The sequence below is a fragment of the Fistularia commersonii genome, chromosome 14, assembly GCF_037954325.1.
Source record: "Fistularia commersonii isolate RoL2024-O1a breed Wild chromosome 14, RoL_Fcom_v1.0, whole genome shotgun sequence".
In the NCBI taxonomy this organism is placed as follows: domain Eukaryota; kingdom Metazoa; phylum Chordata; class Actinopteri; order Syngnathiformes; family Fistulariidae; genus Fistularia; species Fistularia commersonii.
In genome coordinates this window covers 6986552-7006608 of record NC_141297.1, presented here as the reverse complement: position 1 = coordinate 7006608, position 20057 = coordinate 6986552, and the positions used below count along the sequence as shown (strand labels likewise).

Here is a 20057-nt window from a genome sequence, read left to right as displayed (position 1 = left end):
ATTTGGAAATGGAAGCCTCCATATGTCAAATACTGAGGTCATAATTTTAGTCAAGTGCCTGAATGCCTCCACTAATAATAATAATTTTTATAATTTTAAGGCAAAACTGTATATATATATATATGAAATGATCTGTTATGTACTCCTTTAAAAGGATTTTATTTGTAAAATCACAGAATGAGCAGCTGTGCCTTCACATATAACGAAAACAGTTAAACTTGCGGCAAAGCAACAGGATTTGTAATGGCATGAGTCCAACTTCAAGGCAAACTCCGCCTTGATGCTGAGAAACAATGAAATTTAAACTCCGTAGACACATGCTGCGCACTGAAGCCTCTTGACGAAAGGAACACAAAAAAAAAACATGCACATTGTTGGAATGGAAGGAGACTTTAATGGTTGAAATCCCAAACATTGTTTAACCATCAACACTTTGAGCTTTAGAATAAAGATTTCATCTAAAGCTGATGAGACTTGTTTCCACCACAGACGTTGGCAACATTGAACCCGTTTTTGACAGACAAAACTATCACAACATGAAACATCATTTTACCATCTACATCCGGAAACGGGAAGATATCAGGGATAAATCTTATTTTTTGGGTTCATCTCATTTTAAGTAAATTCTTTGGAGCGGCTTTACTGTACGTTTCATTCACTTTGCTTTGCTTCTTCCCCTCAGCAAGTTTACTATGAGATGAACAAAAAGTACAGCTTACAAAATAACAAACAAAAAGTCAATCATGTATTACGGTACCTAAAAACAACAAATCACCTAAAACAAAGGCAAGATAATATAAAAAATAAATCAGATTATGGCAAACAATCTGAAAGAAATTCCTAAAAAAGAAAAGACAGTCGTAGTCACAAGGAAATGATGCAAAAAGGATTTTTTTTTAATTATTTAGAATATTAGCAGGAAATTACCTATTTTAAAAACTCAACAAATGTCACCAGAGATACATATTCCATTAAAAAAACTTTTAGATCAACAAGTTATTGGAGGATATTTGTAAACCTTTTCTACGTGTTATGATTGAAACTGTGCAGCCGCAGTTCATGGCTCTGTGTCAAATCTGCTTGGTTCAGTTGCTCCTGAGAAGCCTCTGAAGGCAGTGTTACTTTCATTGACATCTAGATACAAGTGGATTTTAAAATACTCGTTACACACAATGTACTTGGTTTTAGTATCTGACGCGTGATTATTCATACTTAAGATGTCATGGAATTTCTAGATGGGGGTGCGACTAAATATTTGGGTGTTTATCCTCCTCCATACTGCCAAGCTAAGGCTGCTCTATTACATTCAATGGATGGAACAATAGTGTTACATTCTTTGTGCACAACAGTGGACGGATAAAACCGAGGGTTTAATTTAACAACGAGTGGTAGCAGCTTGTTGGGAGATGTTGGAGTATCTCCTGGAGCATTCAAACCCAGCTCCGTCAGCCCTCTATGGCAAGTTGTGCAGGTTGTGTTGGGAGTAAAGGTCCTCTGTGATTTGATAAACCTCTGAGATGAGGGGCAGGGCCTCCCCCAACATGGCCACCACCTTCTCCGGAGGCCCTACATTCATCACCTCGAAGAAGGCGGGGCGACCGGGGAGCATGCAGAAGGCCATGCCAGCCGCCTTGCGCACCACCCACGGATGGTGTTGGGAGAGCGACTCGTTGTAAGCCTCGGCGCACATGACGGACGTCTTGCTCTCCTCCTCGCTGGTGCGGAGACGCTCCAGGAAGAGCTCCAGCCATCGCAGGGCGCGGTGGAGCCTAAGCAGGGTCCGGCAGCCGGATTCAGGGTGGCCCCCCCTCTTGGTCAGGTCCACCAGGCCTGCCTGCAGCTCATATGAAACCATCGACTGGACGGTGACGTACTTGGAGCCATTTTCCCCATTCAGATGGTTGACCAGGATCTGGATCTTGCTCACAGCGTCCTTAGAGATGAAGCTGAAGACGCTTCCCAAGCAGTTCAGGAACCTTTGAGAGATAATTATTTTTATTTATTGCAATTTATCAAAGGATCTTTCACTGATGCAGAAAAAATATAATGCAATCCTAATTCAACAGTTTTCTTGACACATCTGATTTAAATTCCTTTTCTAGATTAAATGTTGAGAAATGCCTAGAAATGCAGCAGATGTTGGACTTCTTCCCAAAGTCTTGTATAAAACAAAAACCTGACAAAACATTATTGATCTGGTCTTTACATTTGGATTTTAAAGATTCTTTTATCTGACCTATTTTCTTTGTCTTGAGATGAGATGAGACTTTATTTATCCCGAAAGAAATTGTTGAGCCAGAGTTTCAAGTAAAAAACATAACAGTAGTAGATAATAGTAGAAAGGAGGAAGAATAAGAAATACAATGAAATATAAATTGTCTTAACTGTTAACAAAGATTTGAAGATTCCCTACAGCTGAGGGAAGAGGAGGTCTTATATTCTGCTTTTAATTTCTTGCTTTCAATTCAAATGTGCAATTACAGATTTTGAAAAGATTCCTATTGTTTCATGACTAGTGTTTGGATGTCCTGACTCATTTCTGTATTATTTGTCGACAGTATGGAGCATTTGTATTTACTTTATTGCACACACTTGGGTTCATTTAACGTCAACCACTTTGATGTAGCTTCATCAATTATTGCTGTATATTTTTCAGTACTTTAGCCTCTTTCTCCTGAACTATTCCACCTTACTTCTAATTTAATACATTTCTCATGACTTCCTCATTTATACTATTGATCGATTCAATATCCACATTTTAAAAAAAAAACATTTCCTGTTTTCCATCGTCCTACACTTGTTCTGGCGTCTGATTGGTCGGGCGATCATGTGACGAACCCTTCGAATTTCACCTTCTAAGAGAAGCCCTGTCAGTAAAGTTCGGTTGAATTCTATAGACAAAAACAAAACACAAATCCAAAAACCGGTGAGGGAAGAGCCGACATTCCGTGACTTACTTCACAAGACCCCGCCAACCAGCCACGTAGTGTTCGAGATAAACTTCTTTATTTTCCGACAGACACAGCCTGAAAGTGTCCAGCACCTCCTGGAAGCAGAATTTTTGATCTTCTGAAGCTACAGTTCCAGCCATGTCTCTCTCACTCTCTCCTCTTTTGATTGTCTTGAACGAGGAAAAAGGCGACGCAAGAGGCAGAAAAAATGTATTTCCGTGAAGCTCGACAAGACACGCTAACCGTGAAACGCAGCGAATGACCGGCTGCTAAACGTGAAAGCGAAATTCAACATTTCTGTGTGACAGGGGAACGAACCGGTCTTTCTTGGCTGTAATCCGGTTCTACTGCGCAGGCGCCGGTCGGGAAACGGAAAGGGAAATCGAGTCTGCCTTCAAAATAACAGCTTGAAATTTGGATCGAAACTTGCTCTTGTATGCATTTGCGTGTGTTAGTATTAATAGGAGTCGTATTTGAGGATGTCTTTGGGGTTTGCTGTTTGCCCTGTCCATTAACAATCCGCCCCAATGTGTTTCCTCTGCAGATTTTGCGATCATGTTGCTGTAGTTAACATTACTGATTGGTATAGCATTGACAATCACACGAAGCCAAATATCAAATCTGTCCCATAAACGGGTAAAGCGTGTTAATTGTGCATTTATCTGTCGCCGGGATATATTCGAATTAATGAACAATTTCTTCTATTTGACTGAAAAATTAAGGTAAAACGTTTTTCGCCCGCGTAGTTGTAAACTGGCTTTTATTTTGATAGCTACCCGGAAGTACTTTAAAGAGTTTGACACCGGTGGGAGAAGCGGATCTGCATTCATGTCATGATTTAAACAAAACAAACTTGGTTGCTAACGAATACTACTACGTTTGACGACTTAATTTGGATTACCGGAGTGGTTAATCTCCTACAACCCATGAAGAAAACATGCCTGAAATAAAAGTAACACCGCTAGGTGCGTAGTAGGCTTTAGCTAGTTAGCATCCACATAGCTAAATCAGTCAACATTCGCCACTCGCCGTGTTGTTATTGTCGGTTTTCGTTGTGTGCGCTCTGCACAGGGGGTCAGAACTAGCCGAAAAGTTCAGCCCTTCTACGGTTTCACGTATTTTTTCTCTTTTTCCAAGGTGCCGGCCAGGATGTGGGGCGCAGCTGCATCCTCGTTTCCATCGGAGGCAAAAACATCATGCTGGACTGCGGGATGCACATGGGATACAACGACGATGTAGGTCTCTTTGGACTCGTCAGAAAACAATATTCTTATATAATATTGGAGATAATAGTCTTTTAAGCACCTTTTCAGTTTTAGGAACTGCGATCTAGACCTGGATTAGTCGATGTTGTAGGGTTTAGAGGCAGTAGCACTGAGGAAAAGACAGGAAACCGAGCTGGAAGCAGTAGATATGAAGATATTTAGGGGGCTCTTTGGGAGTAAAGAAGATGGATAGGATCAGGTCATCATTTTTGAGTTAAAGTCATACTGAGATGTTTTGGAGGAGGGATAGTGAAGATCTGGGTTGAAGGATGCTGAGCAAGCAAGCAGAAGTCCTGGAGAAAGGCATAGAGTAGATTTAGCGATAAAGTGGAAGAGGACATGATGTTAGTTGGTGCGAGAGGAGAGCAATCAGCTACACCTAAAAGGGAACAGCCCAAAAGAACAAGACAAGATAAACTTTGCTGATCTCCATAGGCGAAATTCATTTCTCACAGCAGCAGCAGTAAGAGTGTTAATAAATATAAATATAAATATAAATATAAATATAATATAAATAGAGAGACAATTAGAAAATACCAAAGATGTCCATAGATAAATAGACAGATGAGAGAAGTTTAACTCCAGCTGAAAGGAACTCAAACCAAAAACATCATGTTATTTCGGGATGAACCAAAAATATTGTGAGTTGGCGACACATAGTTTTTTTCTCCAGGAAAATTTAACTGTAGATAGTTAACTAGTGTTAACTATTCAAGTAGTCAAAGCATTGGAACCTTTCCCTTGTCAGTCGGAGCAATCTTTTGTGAAAACTGGACCAAAGCAAAGATGTAGATGAGGAAAAGTAACTAAGTATGACAGAGAAGAACCTTGTTTGTTTTCGTTGTCGAAAATCACATTCAGCATCACCGCAAATTAATTATCTATCATTTCAGAGACGGTTCCCGGACTTTTCTTATATAATCCAGAATGGCCGCCTGACAGACTTCCTGGACTGCGTGATCATCAGGTTTGAACGCTTTCCATGGCAGTTGTACCCGTTAAGGAAGCAGTATCGAAACGGCCTGGCCAGTCACCGCTCTTGTTTTCTCAGCCATTTCCACCTGGACCATTGCGGCGCTCTGCCCTACATGAGTGAGATGGTCGGCTACGACGGGCCCATCTACATGACCCACCCCACCAAAGCCATCTGCCCCATTTTGTTGGAAGACTTCCGCAAGATCACCGTGGACAAAAAGGGAGAAACCAACTTTTTCACATCGCAAATGATCAAGGACTGCATGAAGAAAGTGATACCCCTGAACCTCCACCAAACCGTTCAGGTCTGTAATATTATTATTATTGTTTATTATTATTATATTGTTTTTTTTATTTTGCCATCAATTTTCTTCTTTTTTGATTGCATCACTTTTTAAACAATAAGAAAATGTTGTGAGTCCTCTTTTTAAGACAAAAATGGCCCAAATAGAAAATCTGTAATAAATGGTGATAAAAAATGACATGAATATACACCAAAAAGTTTTAAAACAAACAATTAATTATTGAAAATTAGCACGAAATTTTTGCTGTTACAAGAAATTGAGCATGAGAGTAATAAACAAAACACTTGTTTGTTTTATAGGTAGAGGTATTTTACAGATACTGCTAATGCACATTTTCTGTTCAGTATAGGGACGCGCTGTACATCCGCACAGCAAATTATGATTACTTTGATTCTTGCGTTTTCCATGTCACAAAGCTCTGGTGCATCTTCACATGTCCGAAACCCGTGCGATGTTGAAGCCATTCTGTTCCGGTGTGAATCCCCCACCCGTCTCGATACTCCTTTTGCTGGCAGGTGGACGACGAGCTGGAGATCAAGGCGTACTACGCGGGCCACGTGCTGGGCGCCGCCATGGTGCACATCAAAGTGGGCTCCGAGTCCGTCGTCTACACAGTGAGTGCTGGCATATCTGGGTGATTTTGGCAGCTGCGGTCACAGAACAATGGCTAAACATCCTCCCCCTTTTTTTTTTTTTTTTTATTCTGCAGGGAGACTACAACATGACGCCTGACAGGCATCTAGGGTGAGTAGCTCTCGCCGGTTCTGTATGGATCTCAGACACCACTAAACATCCACCGAAAGGATGTAAAACACGTCGTCGTCTGTCAGAGACGTTCAATCTAGCTGCGCGGATAGGACTCGCATGTCACACGCTGCTGCCGGCGCGCTACAGACACCTGCCGAGCCCCGAGGCGCTGATTATAACCACGGTTCCCCGTGTCGGTAGACATCCTACATTTTCTGTCACCCGTTAATTACGAGGCTCCGCCAGATGGATCCATTCTGCGGGGAAAGAGGTGGATTGAATCTGATTAATAGCCTCTGGTAATGAGAAGGACTGACCTTGTTAACTGATGGCTTTGTCCAGCGTGTTCTCCAAGGAACATGAACATCTGACACCCCTCTTCCCCCCTGACTTTGACCAACATGGCCGTCGCTGCTGAGATTTGATTCAGGGGCAGCAGATCTTTCCCTGTTCTGAAATTGGATGCATAATTGTGCTATGAGACATGTCATGATGACATGATGTCATCATGACTGTCATCATCTTTGTTCTTGTTTTTTTTTTTTTTTTTTTTTTCTTATTTAGTTAAGGAATTTTTTGCCAAGAAATGGCCTAAAATGAGCAAGAGGTTGTTTGACAAGTAAAAAAAAAAGAAAGTAAGAAATCACTCCCTAATCCACAAATTAAAATGACTCTAAGAAAAGGAAGCAATTGGATGTTGTTCGCGCTGTTTCAAAAATCGAGCGTCGCACCCCCCTCCCAGCCTCTCTCACCCTTCGTCTCGTCACCGTGCAGCGCTGCGTGGATCGACAAGTGCCGGCCCGACATCCTCATCTCTGAGTCCACGTACGCCACCACTATTCGCGACTCCAAGAGGTGCAGGGAGAGGGACTTCCTGAAGAAAGTGCACGAATCCATAGAGAGAGGAGGAAAGGTATCGCTGGAAAGGAAAGACGTGTTGGGGATTCCCTCTTAAACAGTGTTGGAAAAAAAAAATGAAAAGAAAATCAAATTCACTAATGGATCATGTTTGCGGTTTCAGGTTCTAATTCCAGTTTTTGCCCTCGGAAGAGCACAAGAACTCTGTATCCTGCTGGAGACCTTCTGGTAGGATCTGATCACAAAAGTGTTTACCTTAAAACACAGACAGCATGACGAGTCATAGGAAATGCGCTTTTAAAGTTTTATAGACGGGATATAGCAGGAATCGGTACCGTGATTTTGCTATATCAGTATCATTTTGATTGTCCTATTTTTTTGACATGAAGTCTCTCCTGAGAGAAAGTATCTCCAGCTGTGTCTCTTTTTATGTCTTTTTTTTTCGGCAGATGTAGGTTAACACTTACAGTTGACTTCCGTTCACTGAGCTAAGATAATTAGCACGAGTCTTGTTCCCTGCCACAGCAAAAAGTGGAAGGAGGCGCTCCGTTCGCGTTCCTTAAGCAAAGCGATTACGCTTTTTTTTTTCATGGCAGTGAGTGACAGAAAAGAGAGCTCCACTCAAAAAACATCTAAAAGTTCACTCCATGCCACCAAGCCTAAGCTTTGGACGGACTGGGAGAAATGTATGTTTTTATCGGTTAGATGAAGAAGTACAAGAGCCTCACTGACCTTTTCTGTGTGCGGTGTGCTAATAATGTAATTATCACGGAGAACATGGTTGACCTTCAGCCAGCCCACTGCTGTCTTCTTAAGAGCAAAGTGTAGATCAGACTGCCGTGTCTTTCCGCCGCTCCAACCTCCCTCCCCCACTTTCCGCCCCGCAGGGAGAGGATGAACCTCAAGGCGCCAATCTACTTCTCCACGGGGCTGACGGAGAAGGCCAACCATTACTACAAGCTCTTTATCACATGGACCAACCAGAAGATCAGGAAGACGTTCGTGCAGAGAAACATGTTCGAGTTCAAGCACATCAAGGCCTTCGACCGCTCCTACGCCGATAATCCCGGGCCCATGGTAGGGGTTCAAACTCCAAACTAGGATTAGAGTTAGCGCTTCTACTTCCCAATGAAGCGTCGAGCGACAAAACTAGCGGCTTTCAGATGAAGAGTGTTGCCGCGCGAGTGACATGTTAGTCATTATTTTTAAGAATTTAACAGAATTTCTAATGTGGACTGCGCATCTTTAGAACAAGACCTCCAAGGACGCAGGAGGAATAAATCTGGAGATATGTATATATATATTTATTTATTTTTTAAAGGACTGTTTTAAATGTAAACAACCTCAAAGTGTCCTGTATTTGATAAACTTGTTTTATAGTACTTCCTGTTTAGGCGTAAGTTTATTTTGAATGGATTTGAATATGTTCAAACTCAGGATAGTAACAATAATAATAATAATAATAATACAGATTAATCAAGGTGCCTTACGTGAAACTCAAGGACACTCTACAGACAGAAAATGAAAACAAAAGCAATAAAAAATAAATCTAAATTAAATATATATCCAGATTTTTAAAAAAGAAGAAAAAAACAAGTTGACAAAATCAACAATCCAACCCCCCAATAGGGATATTTTTCTGCATAAATAAATAACTGGATTTGTTTTCAGGTTCTCACTGTCTCAAATCGTTACATTTGGAGTAATATGTCAACAGGATCAACCAATGTATTGATTTTATCCCCAATGGTCACATGAGGATGCTGTCACCCCGCTCAGGTGGTCTTCGCCACGCCGGGGATGCTGCACGCTGGCCAGTCACTGCAGATCTTCAAGAAGTGGGCCGGGAACGAGAAGAACATGGTGAGCGTGCCAAGGGAAACCAAGAAGCGAGTGTTTCAAAAAAGAAAACAAGCAAAGAGTTTGACTCCCTGCCTCCTACTCCTCGGCCAACAGGTCATCATGCCGGGTTACTGCGTGCAAGGAACCATCGGACACAAGATCCTGAACGGCCAGAGGAAGCTGGAGATGGAGGGCAGAGCCACGGTGAGATGAACCTTCTTTTCATTTATCCAGTCATTCATTCAATTTGAATCCAGTCTTTGAGGACCCACCGGGCTGAGAATTAGTAAATAAATATAGAACATGAGCCAAGTGTGCATGTTGTGGGTTTGTCCATGAAGAGATGGAGAAGTTGTTGTCGGTGAGATACTGTGACCGAGAGCATCATCTGTGAGAAGATGTGATACATTTATGGTGATTTTGGGCAGCCGACGGCAGGAATATCACCGGACAAGGAATCGGAAGAGTCACTCAAAGCCAGTCGGCAACGGTTTGATCATTTCAGGACCGGCATTCTTTCCGTCACAAAATTTAGTTTTGCGATAAAGTGTAGCATAGTGTACTTCAAAGTAAATACACTTAATAAAACCAGTTTATTTCTTTACACTCTTTCATTACGTATATTTCAGGTATTATTAAACTTATAAAGTACCTTTTTTATTATTTTTAAAAAGAAAAATCAGGGGGGCAGGAACGGGTGAATAGCATTTTCAATTAATTTCAACTGGGAATATACGAACAAATTCAGTTACAAGCCTGGTCACGGAAAAAAGATATTTCTCTATTTGTAATATCTTCGCAAGAGCGCGATCAGACCTTGACGGTGCTCTGGAGGCAAAGCAAGGAGAGCAGCGTCCGCGAAACGCACCCCGAAGCCCTGTGATTAACCGGGTCTGTTAATGGCCAGTTTCTCGGCCTTGCTCCTTAACCACGGTGTTGCCAGGCAACCCCCCACTCGGGGGGGGAATACATATACGCCCACGCACACATTGTTTTGATGCTTGTTTCCTGTGCGGATGAAGCGATTGGCTGGTCCGGTGCCAAGAGCGATGTTCGTCCGCTCGCCGCCTCTGACCGTCCTGCCTTTCTTCCAGCTGGAGGTGAAGCTGCAGGTGGAGTACATGTCCTTCAGCGCCCACGCCGACGCCAAGGGCATCATGCAGCTGGTACGGATGGCGGAGCCCCGGAACATGCTGCTGGTGCACGGCGAGGCGGCCAAAATGGAGTTCCTCAAGGGCAAGATCGAGCAGGAGTTCAGTGAGTCCAGCGTCGCCCCCCCGCAGAGGCCGCCTGTCATCTCCCCGGGTCTTAACAATCTCGTCCACCCACTCCCACGCAGGCATCGACTGCTACATGCCGGCCAACGGCGAGACGGCGACCGTGACCACAAACCCCAGCGTACCAGTCGACATCTCTCTCAACCTGCTGAAGAGGGAGATGGCTCTCGGAGGTTCGTCCGCGAGGATCCCCACGCTTTGATATCTTCTGACTGAGTTAACTTTTATTTCTGTTTTTTTTTTCCAAGCTCTCCTCTTGTAGTTAACACAGAAATCTTTGGATTGAAGTATTTTTCAGAATTGGGTCATTTCAAAATGAACTACTAGTGGTCAAGAAATCAGCTAAAGAATCACAGGGGAATCAGTCAAGAGATAAACAGAGATTATAATAGTAATTCTATTAACCTTATCTAATATTGTAGAATTAAGGACAATCATTTGTTATTCTTCAGATAAGATATTTGATACTGAGGTACTGGGAGGTGAGTTTGGTGTTCTGTTTTTTCCTCAGAAATTTTACCGATTGTGTCCGTTTCAGGGCCTCTGCCTGATCCCAAGAAGCCACGGGCCATGCACGGAACCCTGATCATGAAGGAGAACGTAGGTTATATCCCTCTTCCAAAGTGGGATATCCCAACGCCGTTCTAAAGCGTTCCCTCTCTGTCGCGAGCGCAGAGCCTGAAGCTGGTGTCGTCGGAGCAGGCCTTGAAGGAGCTGGGCCTCAATGAGCATCAGCTGCGCTTCACCTGCCGGGTGCAGCTGCAGGATCCCCACGGTGACGCCGACACACTGCACCGCATCTACACACACCTCAAGAGGTGAGCGGCAAAAAAAAATCCGCCGTTGTCTCGGAAACCAAAATTAGTACCAAAACATTTGAAGGGAATAGTGTAAATCAGTTGATCATTTGATTAGTGATGCCACAGTAAAGAACCCCCCCACCCCCTCCTCTGACATCACTTCCTGTCCTGCAGCGTGCTGAAGGGCTACTCCATCCAGCACCTCCCCGACGGCACCGTCATGGTGGAGTCCATCGTCATCAAGGTCTCCTCCTCCGACGACCCCAACACCAAGATCATCCTGCTGTCCTGGAGCTATCAGGTGACGATACATGTGTTTGTGTGTGTGTGTGTGTGTGTGTGTGTGGGGGGGGGGGGGGGGGGGGGGTTGTCTCTTTTGTTTTCTGGTTTGGACATTTTTTTTTACTCAATTTATTGATATTCCAGACTATAGAGCGCTCCAGAATGTAAGCCGCACCCACTAAATTTTAAAAGAAAATTTTTTTTTACATAGATTAGTCGCACTGAACTATACACCGCAGATATCCATGTTGTGAAATTAGATATTTACACAGAAAGTAGCAATCCAGCCTTTCAAAACCCACTGGTGACTGTGGATTCTTTCACACTGCTCCACCTGCAGACCTCAGGAAAGGACGCTCTTTGCATCCGGACAGTTTTTGTGAATGATTTCTCACCGCTGTTCATCCAAGCCTCCCACTCCTCAGCGTGCAGAGTGTAAAATCCAGTTTTTAGTGTGTTTTGCATGACGAGGGTGTGAAAATATTTTGGGTATCGCGCTGCGTTTTGCGTTGTGCACCCAAAAAACTAGCATCGTCGTCTTCTTTGTATCGATCTCGTGCGCCTCTCGTTTTTGCACTTCCTGCTAGAGCGCCCCCCGATGGCCGTTAGCAAAGACAAATCCATAGATTAGCTGCATCGTAGCAACTGCAGGGTTTAAAGCGTGGGAAAAAAATAGCGGCTTATAGTCCGGAAAATATGGTATATTAGACCAAATCATAAAACCGCATCAATTTGTTATATTAATAACTATAAATATAATAACTATAACTATGTATGATAACTCATTCCGGGCTTTGAGATGTTCCATACACACACTCACACACAGACACAGACTCAGACACGGAGATAAAGAAATTTAATTTCTTCTTTTGCTCTTTACTTCTTATGTGAGTCAGACAGTAGCATCTGCAGCTGCAGATCCCCCCCCCCCCTGCACAGACACACACACATACACATACTATACACATGCATGCACCCACGCAGGAAGTTACACCTGCCACCGAGGACGGTTCCATTACGGGCTCGTTGTGTGTGTGTGTGTGTGTGAGAGAAAAAAAGAGAAAAAGGTTCATTAGTATGCGTGAGAGAGGGAACAGTTGCACGTGTCTGTGATTGACAGGCAATGTTGAAACACACCTGAGGAGGAAGAAGACGGGCCCTGACGGAATAAGGAAGTCCTGATTCTTTACCTTTTTAGAAATATAATGTCTATCCCGATACCAAAGTCTATATTGATGTGATTTCTGTCTGGTTCTACGGCGATCAAACCAATGTGGCAGGGGGTGTGGGAAGGAACGCTAGAGAAGGCAACTTTCAAGATGACAGCACAGACGAGCGTGGTTGCGGATATCACCACATGCGTTTCCGATTGGCTCGCGCCAACGCCGTTTCCCCCGGGGGCGGATTCATTCACTGAAGTCTAAATGCTAACTGTACTTTTAGCAAGGTAACCGGGGGGGTGGGAGGGGGGATTCTGGTGCAAGAGGAGCGTATTTCCACCTCTCTACTGTCTCTGGCAGTCCCGAGCCAGATGCTGTCTGAATCAGGCTGTTCAATTGTATTTTTATTGTTCTTACGAAATAATAACAGACGCGTTCAGTCAGATTTATTAAAAATTTTAGTCGAAGTTGCGATGAAGGGTTCTTTCCCTCTCCTGCAGGACGAAGATCTGGGAAGCTTCCTCTCCTCGCTGCTGAAGAAGGGGATCCCCTCTGGAATTTGCTGAAACCCCAGGTGGAGGCGGTGAGGCCGAAGCGTTCCTTGGACTTTTTTTTTTTTACCCTCTTTGGACTCAATTCGACTGAGCGAAAAGCAGTTCTTGGGAATTCCGATTTATTTTGATGTACAAAGTCAACAGTAATAAACGCTTTATTACAAAACCAGGTCGGGGCGAGAAAAAGGAAACGTCTGCGTCACGTCAGGGTGATGTTGTACACCTGTCTGCTCCGCCTCGTTCTCCGCCACAGCCACGCCACCCTCAGGCGCCTCCAGCCGCAGCGGCCGGTGGTGGCCAGGTAGACCAGCGGGTCCAGGCAGGTGTTGAGGGTGACGAGCGCCATGGTGACGTGGCGGGCGGTGTAGATGGCCCGCACAGAGGGGCAGCTGGTGATGAGGCCCAGCCGCCGCAGCAAGTGCAGCAGGTACACCAGGTGATACGGCAGGAAGCAGAGCACGGTAATGGTCAGGATGGCGTAGATAATCCGCACCGCCCGCTGCGCCGTCCTGGTGCCGATCTTGGAAATGCGCCCGGCGGCCAGCGGGTAGCACACAAGCATGACCACGGAGGGCAGCAGGGAGCCGAACACCAGGCCCAGCACGCTGTACGCCGCCAGCCGCGTCGTCCACTCGCTCTCGGCGAAGTTCTCGAAGCAGCTGCCGCCCACGGAACCCCTGTCGTTGGTCCTCAGGGGACCCAGGAGCACGAAGACCAACCCCGCCACCCCGGCGAGGCACCACAACAGCAGGCTCACCACCAGCGACCTGCGGAGGCTGCGCATCCTCAGGTATTTGTGCGGGTGCACCGCCGCCAGGTAGCGATCCACGCAGATGCACGTCATGAAGCAGACGCTCATGTAGATGTTGATGAAAAAGAGGATCCCCGTCAGGCAGCAGGCCACCTCCCCGAACGCCCACTTGTTGCCGTTGAGGTGGTAGTGGAGGCGGAAGGGCAGCGTGCACAGGATGAGCATGTTGGCCAGGGCCAGGCAGCTGATGTAGACACTGAAGGCGGTGCGGGGCTTGGTCCTGCGGCTGAAGACATAGAGGGCCACCAGGTTGCCGGGCAACCCCAGGACCAACGCGCAGATGTACACGGTCGGAAACAGGTAGTACTGGTACTCGGCCGGCGGGGAGGCGCAGGCGGTCCCCGTGTTGTTGGCCATATTCTGGTGATGGAGGGCTTCCGAAGGGCGCCGAGTCACATGGCAGCCATCGCCAGATGTTCCCTGTGTGGTTCATGTGTGGCAAAACCAAGACTCAATGATTTTAAAAATTACATTTCTTTTTTTTTGGGGGGGGGGTTGTTTTTAAATTTAATCTTCAGCTATTTTAAGGCCCGGTTCACACTTCAGAACTTGCCATTTCTGATTTTGCAACATCACACTGTTATAACCACATCGTAACTCCTTAACTCACGGCATTACAAACGACACAAGAAAAAAGCTGTGGCCCTGGAACATTTCCTGTAGTCACAGAAGAAAAAGAAAAAAAACAATCCTCTGAGTGGAAACATGAAGCTCATGTTTCCACTCACAGGGTTTTTATTTGTGGACCTCACTGATTAAGCTTGCAGGTGGCCGGCTGGAGAAATAGAAAAAAAAAAAAAAAAAGTAATATTTTCTTGAATAACTTTTCAGCAAATATATAATGACTTTTTAAAAGTAATATCCTATTTTTTTGTCTAATGTTTTAATTTTCACAGCTATATTGATTTTTCTTTTCTCTTTCCAGAATCAGAATCAGAATTACTTTATTGATTCCAGAGGACATTGAATAGTCTCAGATGCTCCATACAGAAAGAGGAAAAATTAATAAATTGGAAGAGATTAGCAGGAATAAAACAAGATAAAGAATATATTAATGATAATTTTTTTTGACTGCCTCATATATATGCATAATTCGGCCCAAGTGACTGAAATCATCTGCGTGGGATGCACACTTTTTTAGGAGAATAATCTGAAATAGCAATTAGAGAATTTCAAATATTGTAACTGATATAATAAGAATAATATTTGTATCTCCTTGGACTTTAATCGATGTAAGCAACGACCTTGAGAGTTTTTCAGTTTTAATCCCAGCGCCTCTGTGCTGAGATGATGTGTGCTCACCTTTCTCCCGTCTCGAGCCGATCTCCCCCCTGACCCGGGCAGCTCCAAGCGTTTGTTGAAAATCCCGAGGTCGAGAGGTGGGGATGATGTCTTGATGCTGCAGCTCGGGGGACTCTTTATATTTCCTGCCTGAGAGGGATTAATATGCAGACAGGAAACCAGAGTGTTCTAATCCCGCCTACTGCGAGGAGATGCTGTGGGCGTCGCCCGCCTGAAACGCGTTGTTGCTTTTGAAAACATGAACGGGACTGAAGACAAAGTCCAACGCTAGACTTCCCCTTTCCAAGACAAAGACAAACAAAACGAGATGTTCGCAGATCCTAAACAGGCTTCTAGAAATATCTATGAAGCTGCATTCACTGTCTACTGTGCAAGAAGGTGAGAAGTCAATTGAGGCCTGCAAGGTGAGATATGGAGCTTAGCCAGGATGGCCACCTGTCAATCACATACAGAGACATCCATCCATTCACACCTGTGGACACTTTACTGTGCGGTGAACCTGCTGACTTTCTGGACTGTTGGAGGAACCTGGAGAAAACCAAGGCTTGGGAACCTGCAGGTAACCCGGGCAGGAGACCCTAGAAAGAACCAAAGAGAGAAAACCCAGGCAGGAGAACATGGAGGAACTGGAGAGAACCCCAAAACCAAATCTGTGGTCCTTCAGAACGTATCTTCGACCCTTACGAAGGCTTAGAAATGTAATAACAAAACATTGAAATGTTTTCAATGACAGTTAAATAGCCAAAACTACAGGCTCGGAGCAGACTGACATTAATTACAGCGGTCCAAACGGCAGCTCAATAAGGTAATGACAGCGTCTGACAGGATTCCATTAGCGGTCTAGGGACAATGACTTTATTGACATCAAATAAATCTGCAACCGCTCCAACTGCCTCAGCTAAGAATTTAAATATAATAAATATGGCGCTCCCATCAAAGTCAGTGTACTTTTGCAAAAGATTAGATCAGATTCAACCTTATTGTCATTATACAAATGCAATTTGGCACTTAAACCAGAAGAGCAATAAAGAGTAAGTGCAGGATATAGTGTCTTCATTTTACACAGTGCACACATGGTGATGCCATGCGCGGCGCTGAACCAGGCCAGCAGGAGCAACTTGGCGCCTTGCCGAAACTAATTGCTGCAAGGGAGTAAATATTACACACTATAACACACGAGGGCTGTATATGTTCTTCATTTTGTTTTTCTGCACTCTTTTGTTGTACTGCTGCTACACAACAAGACGGCAAACTGATTTCCATTGTTTCTTAAGAAGTTACAACAATGATACTGTGACATATTGTTAGGGCACTTGCAGGAAAGCGTCTTAGCAGCGACCTTTGCTTTGGCAGTCAGAACTTTCTGGCCTCCTGTAACGTGAAACCCGAAAGCCCAGGGTTTTATATTGGTGCACAGGAGCACATGTGATGCACTAACCCGCGCTTTACTTTCGCACAACGGGAGGGCAGAATGTGGACGCTTTGTGTATGCTTTGCTAAGTATCAAGTCATAAGAATATTTTGGATTAAATGATTTCTCTTATTGCCCGAATGAGTCAACCTGATGTAATACCAGTAGCGACCGCCAGGGGGCGGTAGTGCACCTTCACTTCCTCAAATCTACCGGTAATTTTCAACTGAAGAAGAGCTAGCTGAGCTAGCCGGCTAGCGTCGGCTTTTGTTAGAGCTTTATGTCAACAAAGTGGGAGGGAAAAGAAAACGACATATTCTATAATGTTAACGATGGTTTAGCTCCGTGTTACTTGTATGTATACGAAATTATATTTATCTGAGTTAGTAGGGACAGAAGCGGCGTAAACAGCCGTCTTAAAGTCCGGGAGACGCGGAGGAGGCGGGCGTGTGTTTCCACCGGAGCCGCGGGGATGGAGGACGCCGGCGCGGAGAAGTGCTACATCTGCCTGAGTCCCTTCGGGGAGGAAACGGTGGCGTCTCTTGACGCCTGTCAGCACGTCTTCTGTCTTCAGTGCATCTTGCAATGGTCAAAGGTTAGCGGCAGGGTCGATTATATTATATCGAAAAGTTCTATATTTAAAATCAGCAGCCAAAGGAGACTGTGGATCTGATTCAGTGCATGGAAGACTGTCCTTTCATCACCACAGCATAGAAGTCAAATCAACCAAAAATTCCCTTTTTATGTAAAATAAATAATGTATATAATTAAAAAAAAGTTTTAAGATAAATTAATATTTTAGAGTATTACAGGGTAGTAAAGTGGGTAAATAGTAATAATAGAAATAATATGCAAATAAAGTCTATAGGTACCAAACTGTGTATAATGTATATAATAGAATACAAAATATAAGAGGAAATGCCTTGTGCAGGGAACGGTAATAGAACAATAGGTGTACAGTTGGAGATGTGGTTGTAAAAATGGAATGATAATAAGTAAGGTGTCCTGGAGAAAGTATAAACATTGCACTATTATAAAGAAAAAAATTACTTTACTACCCAGTGAGTGTTTTTTTTGTGTGTGTGTGTGTGTGTGTATGGATACATTGCGTTTGATGCTAAGGTTGTTCTCCATGCTATTGACCTTAGTCTTGGTGTTCCTTGCAGTCTGACGCCTTACTCTCCCCTCTGATTTATTTATATGAATGTAATATCAATATGAATAAATATCTAAAATAAAAGTGTCAGACATCATCCTATCTTCCCTCTGCGAAGGGCCCCCTGGTGGTGTAGAAAGCCCATTGCATTTCCACAGCCTGCACATGGGAAGAAAAGGCCATGGTATCATCTCAGTTTAATCCTAGTAAAAATGCAGTTTCTTTCCCCCCAGACGGCCAACACCTGCCCTGTGGACAGAATCTCTTTCACCTTCATCCACCCTGGAGGCGACGCAGAGAAGAAGGTGAGTAGCAGCTTGTCTGAAGGACCCTGGAAAAACCGGGAGGAGTCCGAATGGCCTGTTTGCGTCGCTGCAGATCAAAGTGGAGGCACCTAAACCTGCTGATGAAGATGAGGACGGGGCGAGGGAGGCCGTGAACTGCGAGGAATGCGGCCGAAGCGACCGAAGACACCGGCTGCTCGTTTGCGTCCATTGTGATTCAGGGTACAAACTTAAACATTATCTTTTATCAGCGCCGGTCTGTATTATCTGCAATAATATTAGATAGATATATTACATACTTGTCCGTTCTTTATTTCAGAATTGTGTTTTACTGAGTGTATTCTCATGTTCAGAACGCACACATAGTGAATGTTGTGTGTGTGGTCCGTTCTGATTCCGCTTCATTTCAGGTTTCACATGAACTGTCTGCCTCCCTCGTCGTCCACGAGCACCAGCGAGGGCGACTGGATCTGTCCCGACTGCGTGGTCACGCCTCATCAGGCAGGTCCGTCATCAGTACACGTGGTTATATGTGCACTATGACAGCTGAGAAATATAGGGGTATGTAGTATACGCCACTTTGTGCACCAAGAAATGGGTCATTGTCTGACAGATATCTAGTTTTCTGTTATTTTTTTTAAATGTTTTTGACGGTTCTCAAAATCTTGGAAAAGGCATAAGAGCTCAATTTCAGTGAATCCCATCTAAATTCCTCAAGAAAGGGAAAACAAAGTGATTCATTTTGTCTTTTTGGGTTTAGCTGGGATTTAGTTTGTCTTTCTTTACTGAGCCAATCAGCCAGCGCTCTTTAATTTTTTTTTCCAAACCTTTAAAAAGGTCTTTAAACATGAAATATGTATTTAATTTTATCTGGAGTTTATGACTTTCTCCTGGAAACCTGCAGGAGAGGAGATCAGCGACGGGGAACTGACAGACCTCCTGGCCGAAGCCGATGAAGTACCTTCGACCAGCAGCCGCCTCCGGCCTTCCACGTTGAACCAGCCTGGCAGCCGCGTCAGACGACGTCACAGCTTGAGGCTCCGCAGGGGAACTGCCATCGATGCCGACACTCCGCCGCAGACCTCTTGGGTCAGTGCGACCACTGAGTTTATTTCAGAGATGTTGCCGAGTCCGGCAGCTAAACCTCAGACCGTCAGGAGGGAGAGAAATCTGTTGTGACTGCCCTCATTTCACTGCCTACGTGGGGAAAATGTCAGGTCTTCGAAGTGTAACCTCACTTCCTGCCGCAGTTCACAGTTTTTTTTAATATTTTCCAACAGATCAGACACATTAGCAGTGTTTCTTGCCACACATTGCGCGGATGAGAAGAGTCTCGAGTGTTTTCGGAAACTTAACAGTTATTTTACCTCCACATTTCACCTGCATGTCTGAGGATGTTTATCAAGCTAAAATGCTGCTTTTACAACATTTTCCACAAGTATTAACATTTAAGAGATCTGACACATACCTTTGATGTGACAAGAAAGATATATTACTTTTAACTTGGTTTTGAAAGTGATTCATTTACCAGAGTATTTAGACAGAACAATAACAAATGATTTACATAGATGACACTTTTCAAAAATGAATGTTTTTTTCCCTAACAGTGAACTTATAAATAGAGACAGACTTCATTTCCAAACAAACACACACACACACACACACACACATAAATCACAACCGTTTTTTTGTTTGTTTTCTGTTCTCTTTTCTCAGCATGTCCCTAAATATTTGATCCGGGCATCAAAGCCTACAGGAGCAGCAGAAGCTCCAGCTGCCCTTCATCATCAGAGAGATGCAGCAGAAACTCCAGCCAGTAAGTCCTCAAACATAAAGAGCCCGATAGATTCATTGAATCTGTTAATCTTTTTTCCAATTCACTCATTCAACTCCCTGTGTCTTTCAGGAATAAAGACGAGGAAAAGAAAGAAATGAGCCGTCTGAGCTGCTGTTGCAGTTGTTGACCACCGAGAGCAGCATTGTGTTGAAGCCATCTATGAGGTCGCTGATCCACTTCCAGATGATGTTTTTGTTTTTGAACTGTTTTGCTGTCATTTGGAACAAAAAAAAAACTTGT

The 20057-nt window shown here is 44.1% G+C and overlaps 4 protein-coding genes across 4 annotated transcripts; 2 read left to right on the top strand and 2 right to left on the bottom strand.

Annotated features, from left to right (window-relative positions):
* Positions 1–376: 376 nt before the first annotated feature.
* Positions 377–3300, bottom strand: cptp (ceramide-1-phosphate transfer protein). The gene is made up of 2 exons (XM_086158839.1): positions 2958–3300; positions 377–1976 (listed from the first exon to the last, which is right to left on the bottom strand). Exons 1-2 carry the CDS (start codon positions 3089–3091, stop codon positions 1454–1456), a joined length of 657 nt encoding a protein of 218 aa, XP_086014965.1. The 5' UTR covers positions 3092–3300; the 3' UTR covers positions 377–1453.
* Positions 3301–3708: 408 nt separating this feature from the next.
* On the top strand, positions 3709–13183 carry ints11 (integrator complex subunit 11). The gene is made up of 17 exons (XM_086158838.1): positions 3709–3916; positions 4089–4186; positions 5110–5183; positions 5268–5496; positions 6012–6110; positions 6206–6240; positions 7018–7156; positions 7265–7329; positions 7989–8178; positions 8881–8964; positions 9058–9147; positions 10038–10200; positions 10283–10393; positions 10759–10820; positions 10896–11038; positions 11195–11321; positions 12963–13183. Exons 1-17 carry the CDS (start codon positions 3889–3891, stop codon positions 13026–13028), a joined length of 1803 nt encoding a protein of 600 aa, XP_086014964.1. The 5' UTR covers positions 3709–3888; the 3' UTR covers positions 13029–13183.
* Positions 13184–13215: 32 nt separating this feature from the next.
* Positions 13216–15671, bottom strand: LOC147227111 (lysophosphatidic acid receptor 6). Its single transcript, XM_086158840.1, has 3 exons — positions 15602–15671; positions 15130–15258; positions 13216–14247 (listed from the first exon to the last, which is right to left on the bottom strand). Exon 3 carries the CDS (start codon positions 14182–14184, stop codon positions 13216–13218), a length of 969 nt encoding a protein of 322 aa, XP_086014966.1. The 5' UTR covers positions 14185–14247; positions 15130–15258; positions 15602–15671.
* Positions 15672–16878: 1207 nt separating this feature from the next.
* Positions 16879–20057, top strand: LOC147227110 (PHD and RING finger domain-containing protein 1-like). Its single transcript, XM_086159467.1, has 7 exons — positions 16879–17135; positions 17930–18001; positions 18075–18202; positions 18391–18485; positions 18885–19069; positions 19697–19796; positions 19887–20057. The coding sequence occupies exons 1-7, from the start codon at positions 17013–17015 to the stop codon at positions 19913–19915; spliced, it is 732 nt and encodes a 243-aa protein (XP_086015593.1). The 5' UTR covers positions 16879–17012; the 3' UTR covers positions 19916–20057.

Excerpts from the sequence above, each read along its gene's own strand:
- cptp (XM_086158839.1), bottom strand. The coding sequence starts at position 3,091 with ATGGCTGGAACTGTAGCTTCAGAAGATCAAAAATTCTGCTTCCAGGAG. Across the intron at positions 1,977-2,957 it reads GGTTGGCGGGGTCTTGTGAA|GTTCCTGAACTGCTTGGGAA; the intron begins GTAAGTCACGGA and ends TATCTCTCAAAG.
- LOC147227111 (XM_086158840.1), bottom strand. The coding sequence starts at position 14,184 with ATGGCCAACAACACGGGGACCGCCTGCGCCTCCCCGCCGGCCGAGTAC.
- ints11 (XM_086158838.1), top strand. The coding sequence starts at position 3,889 with ATGCCTGAAATAAAAGTAACACCGCTAG. Across the intron at positions 5,497-6,011 it reads ACCTCCACCAAACCGTTCAG|GTGGACGACGAGCTGGAGAT; the intron begins GTCTGTAATATT and ends TTTTGCTGGCAG. Across the intron at positions 11,322-12,962 it reads TGCTGTCCTGGAGCTATCAG|GACGAAGATCTGGGAAGCTT; the intron begins GTGACGATACAT and ends CCTCTCCTGCAG.
- LOC147227110 (XM_086159467.1), top strand. The coding sequence starts at position 17,013 with ATGGAGGACGCCGGCGCGGAGAAGTGCTACATCTGCCTGAGTCCCTTC. Across the intron at positions 18,002-18,074 it reads GAGGCGACGCAGAGAAGAAG|ATCAAAGTGGAGGCACCTAA; the intron begins GTGAGTAGCAGC and ends GCGTCGCTGCAG. Across the intron at positions 19,070-19,696 it reads CTCCGCCGCAGACCTCTTGG|CATGTCCCTAAATATTTGAT; the intron begins GTCAGTGCGACC and ends CTCTTTTCTCAG.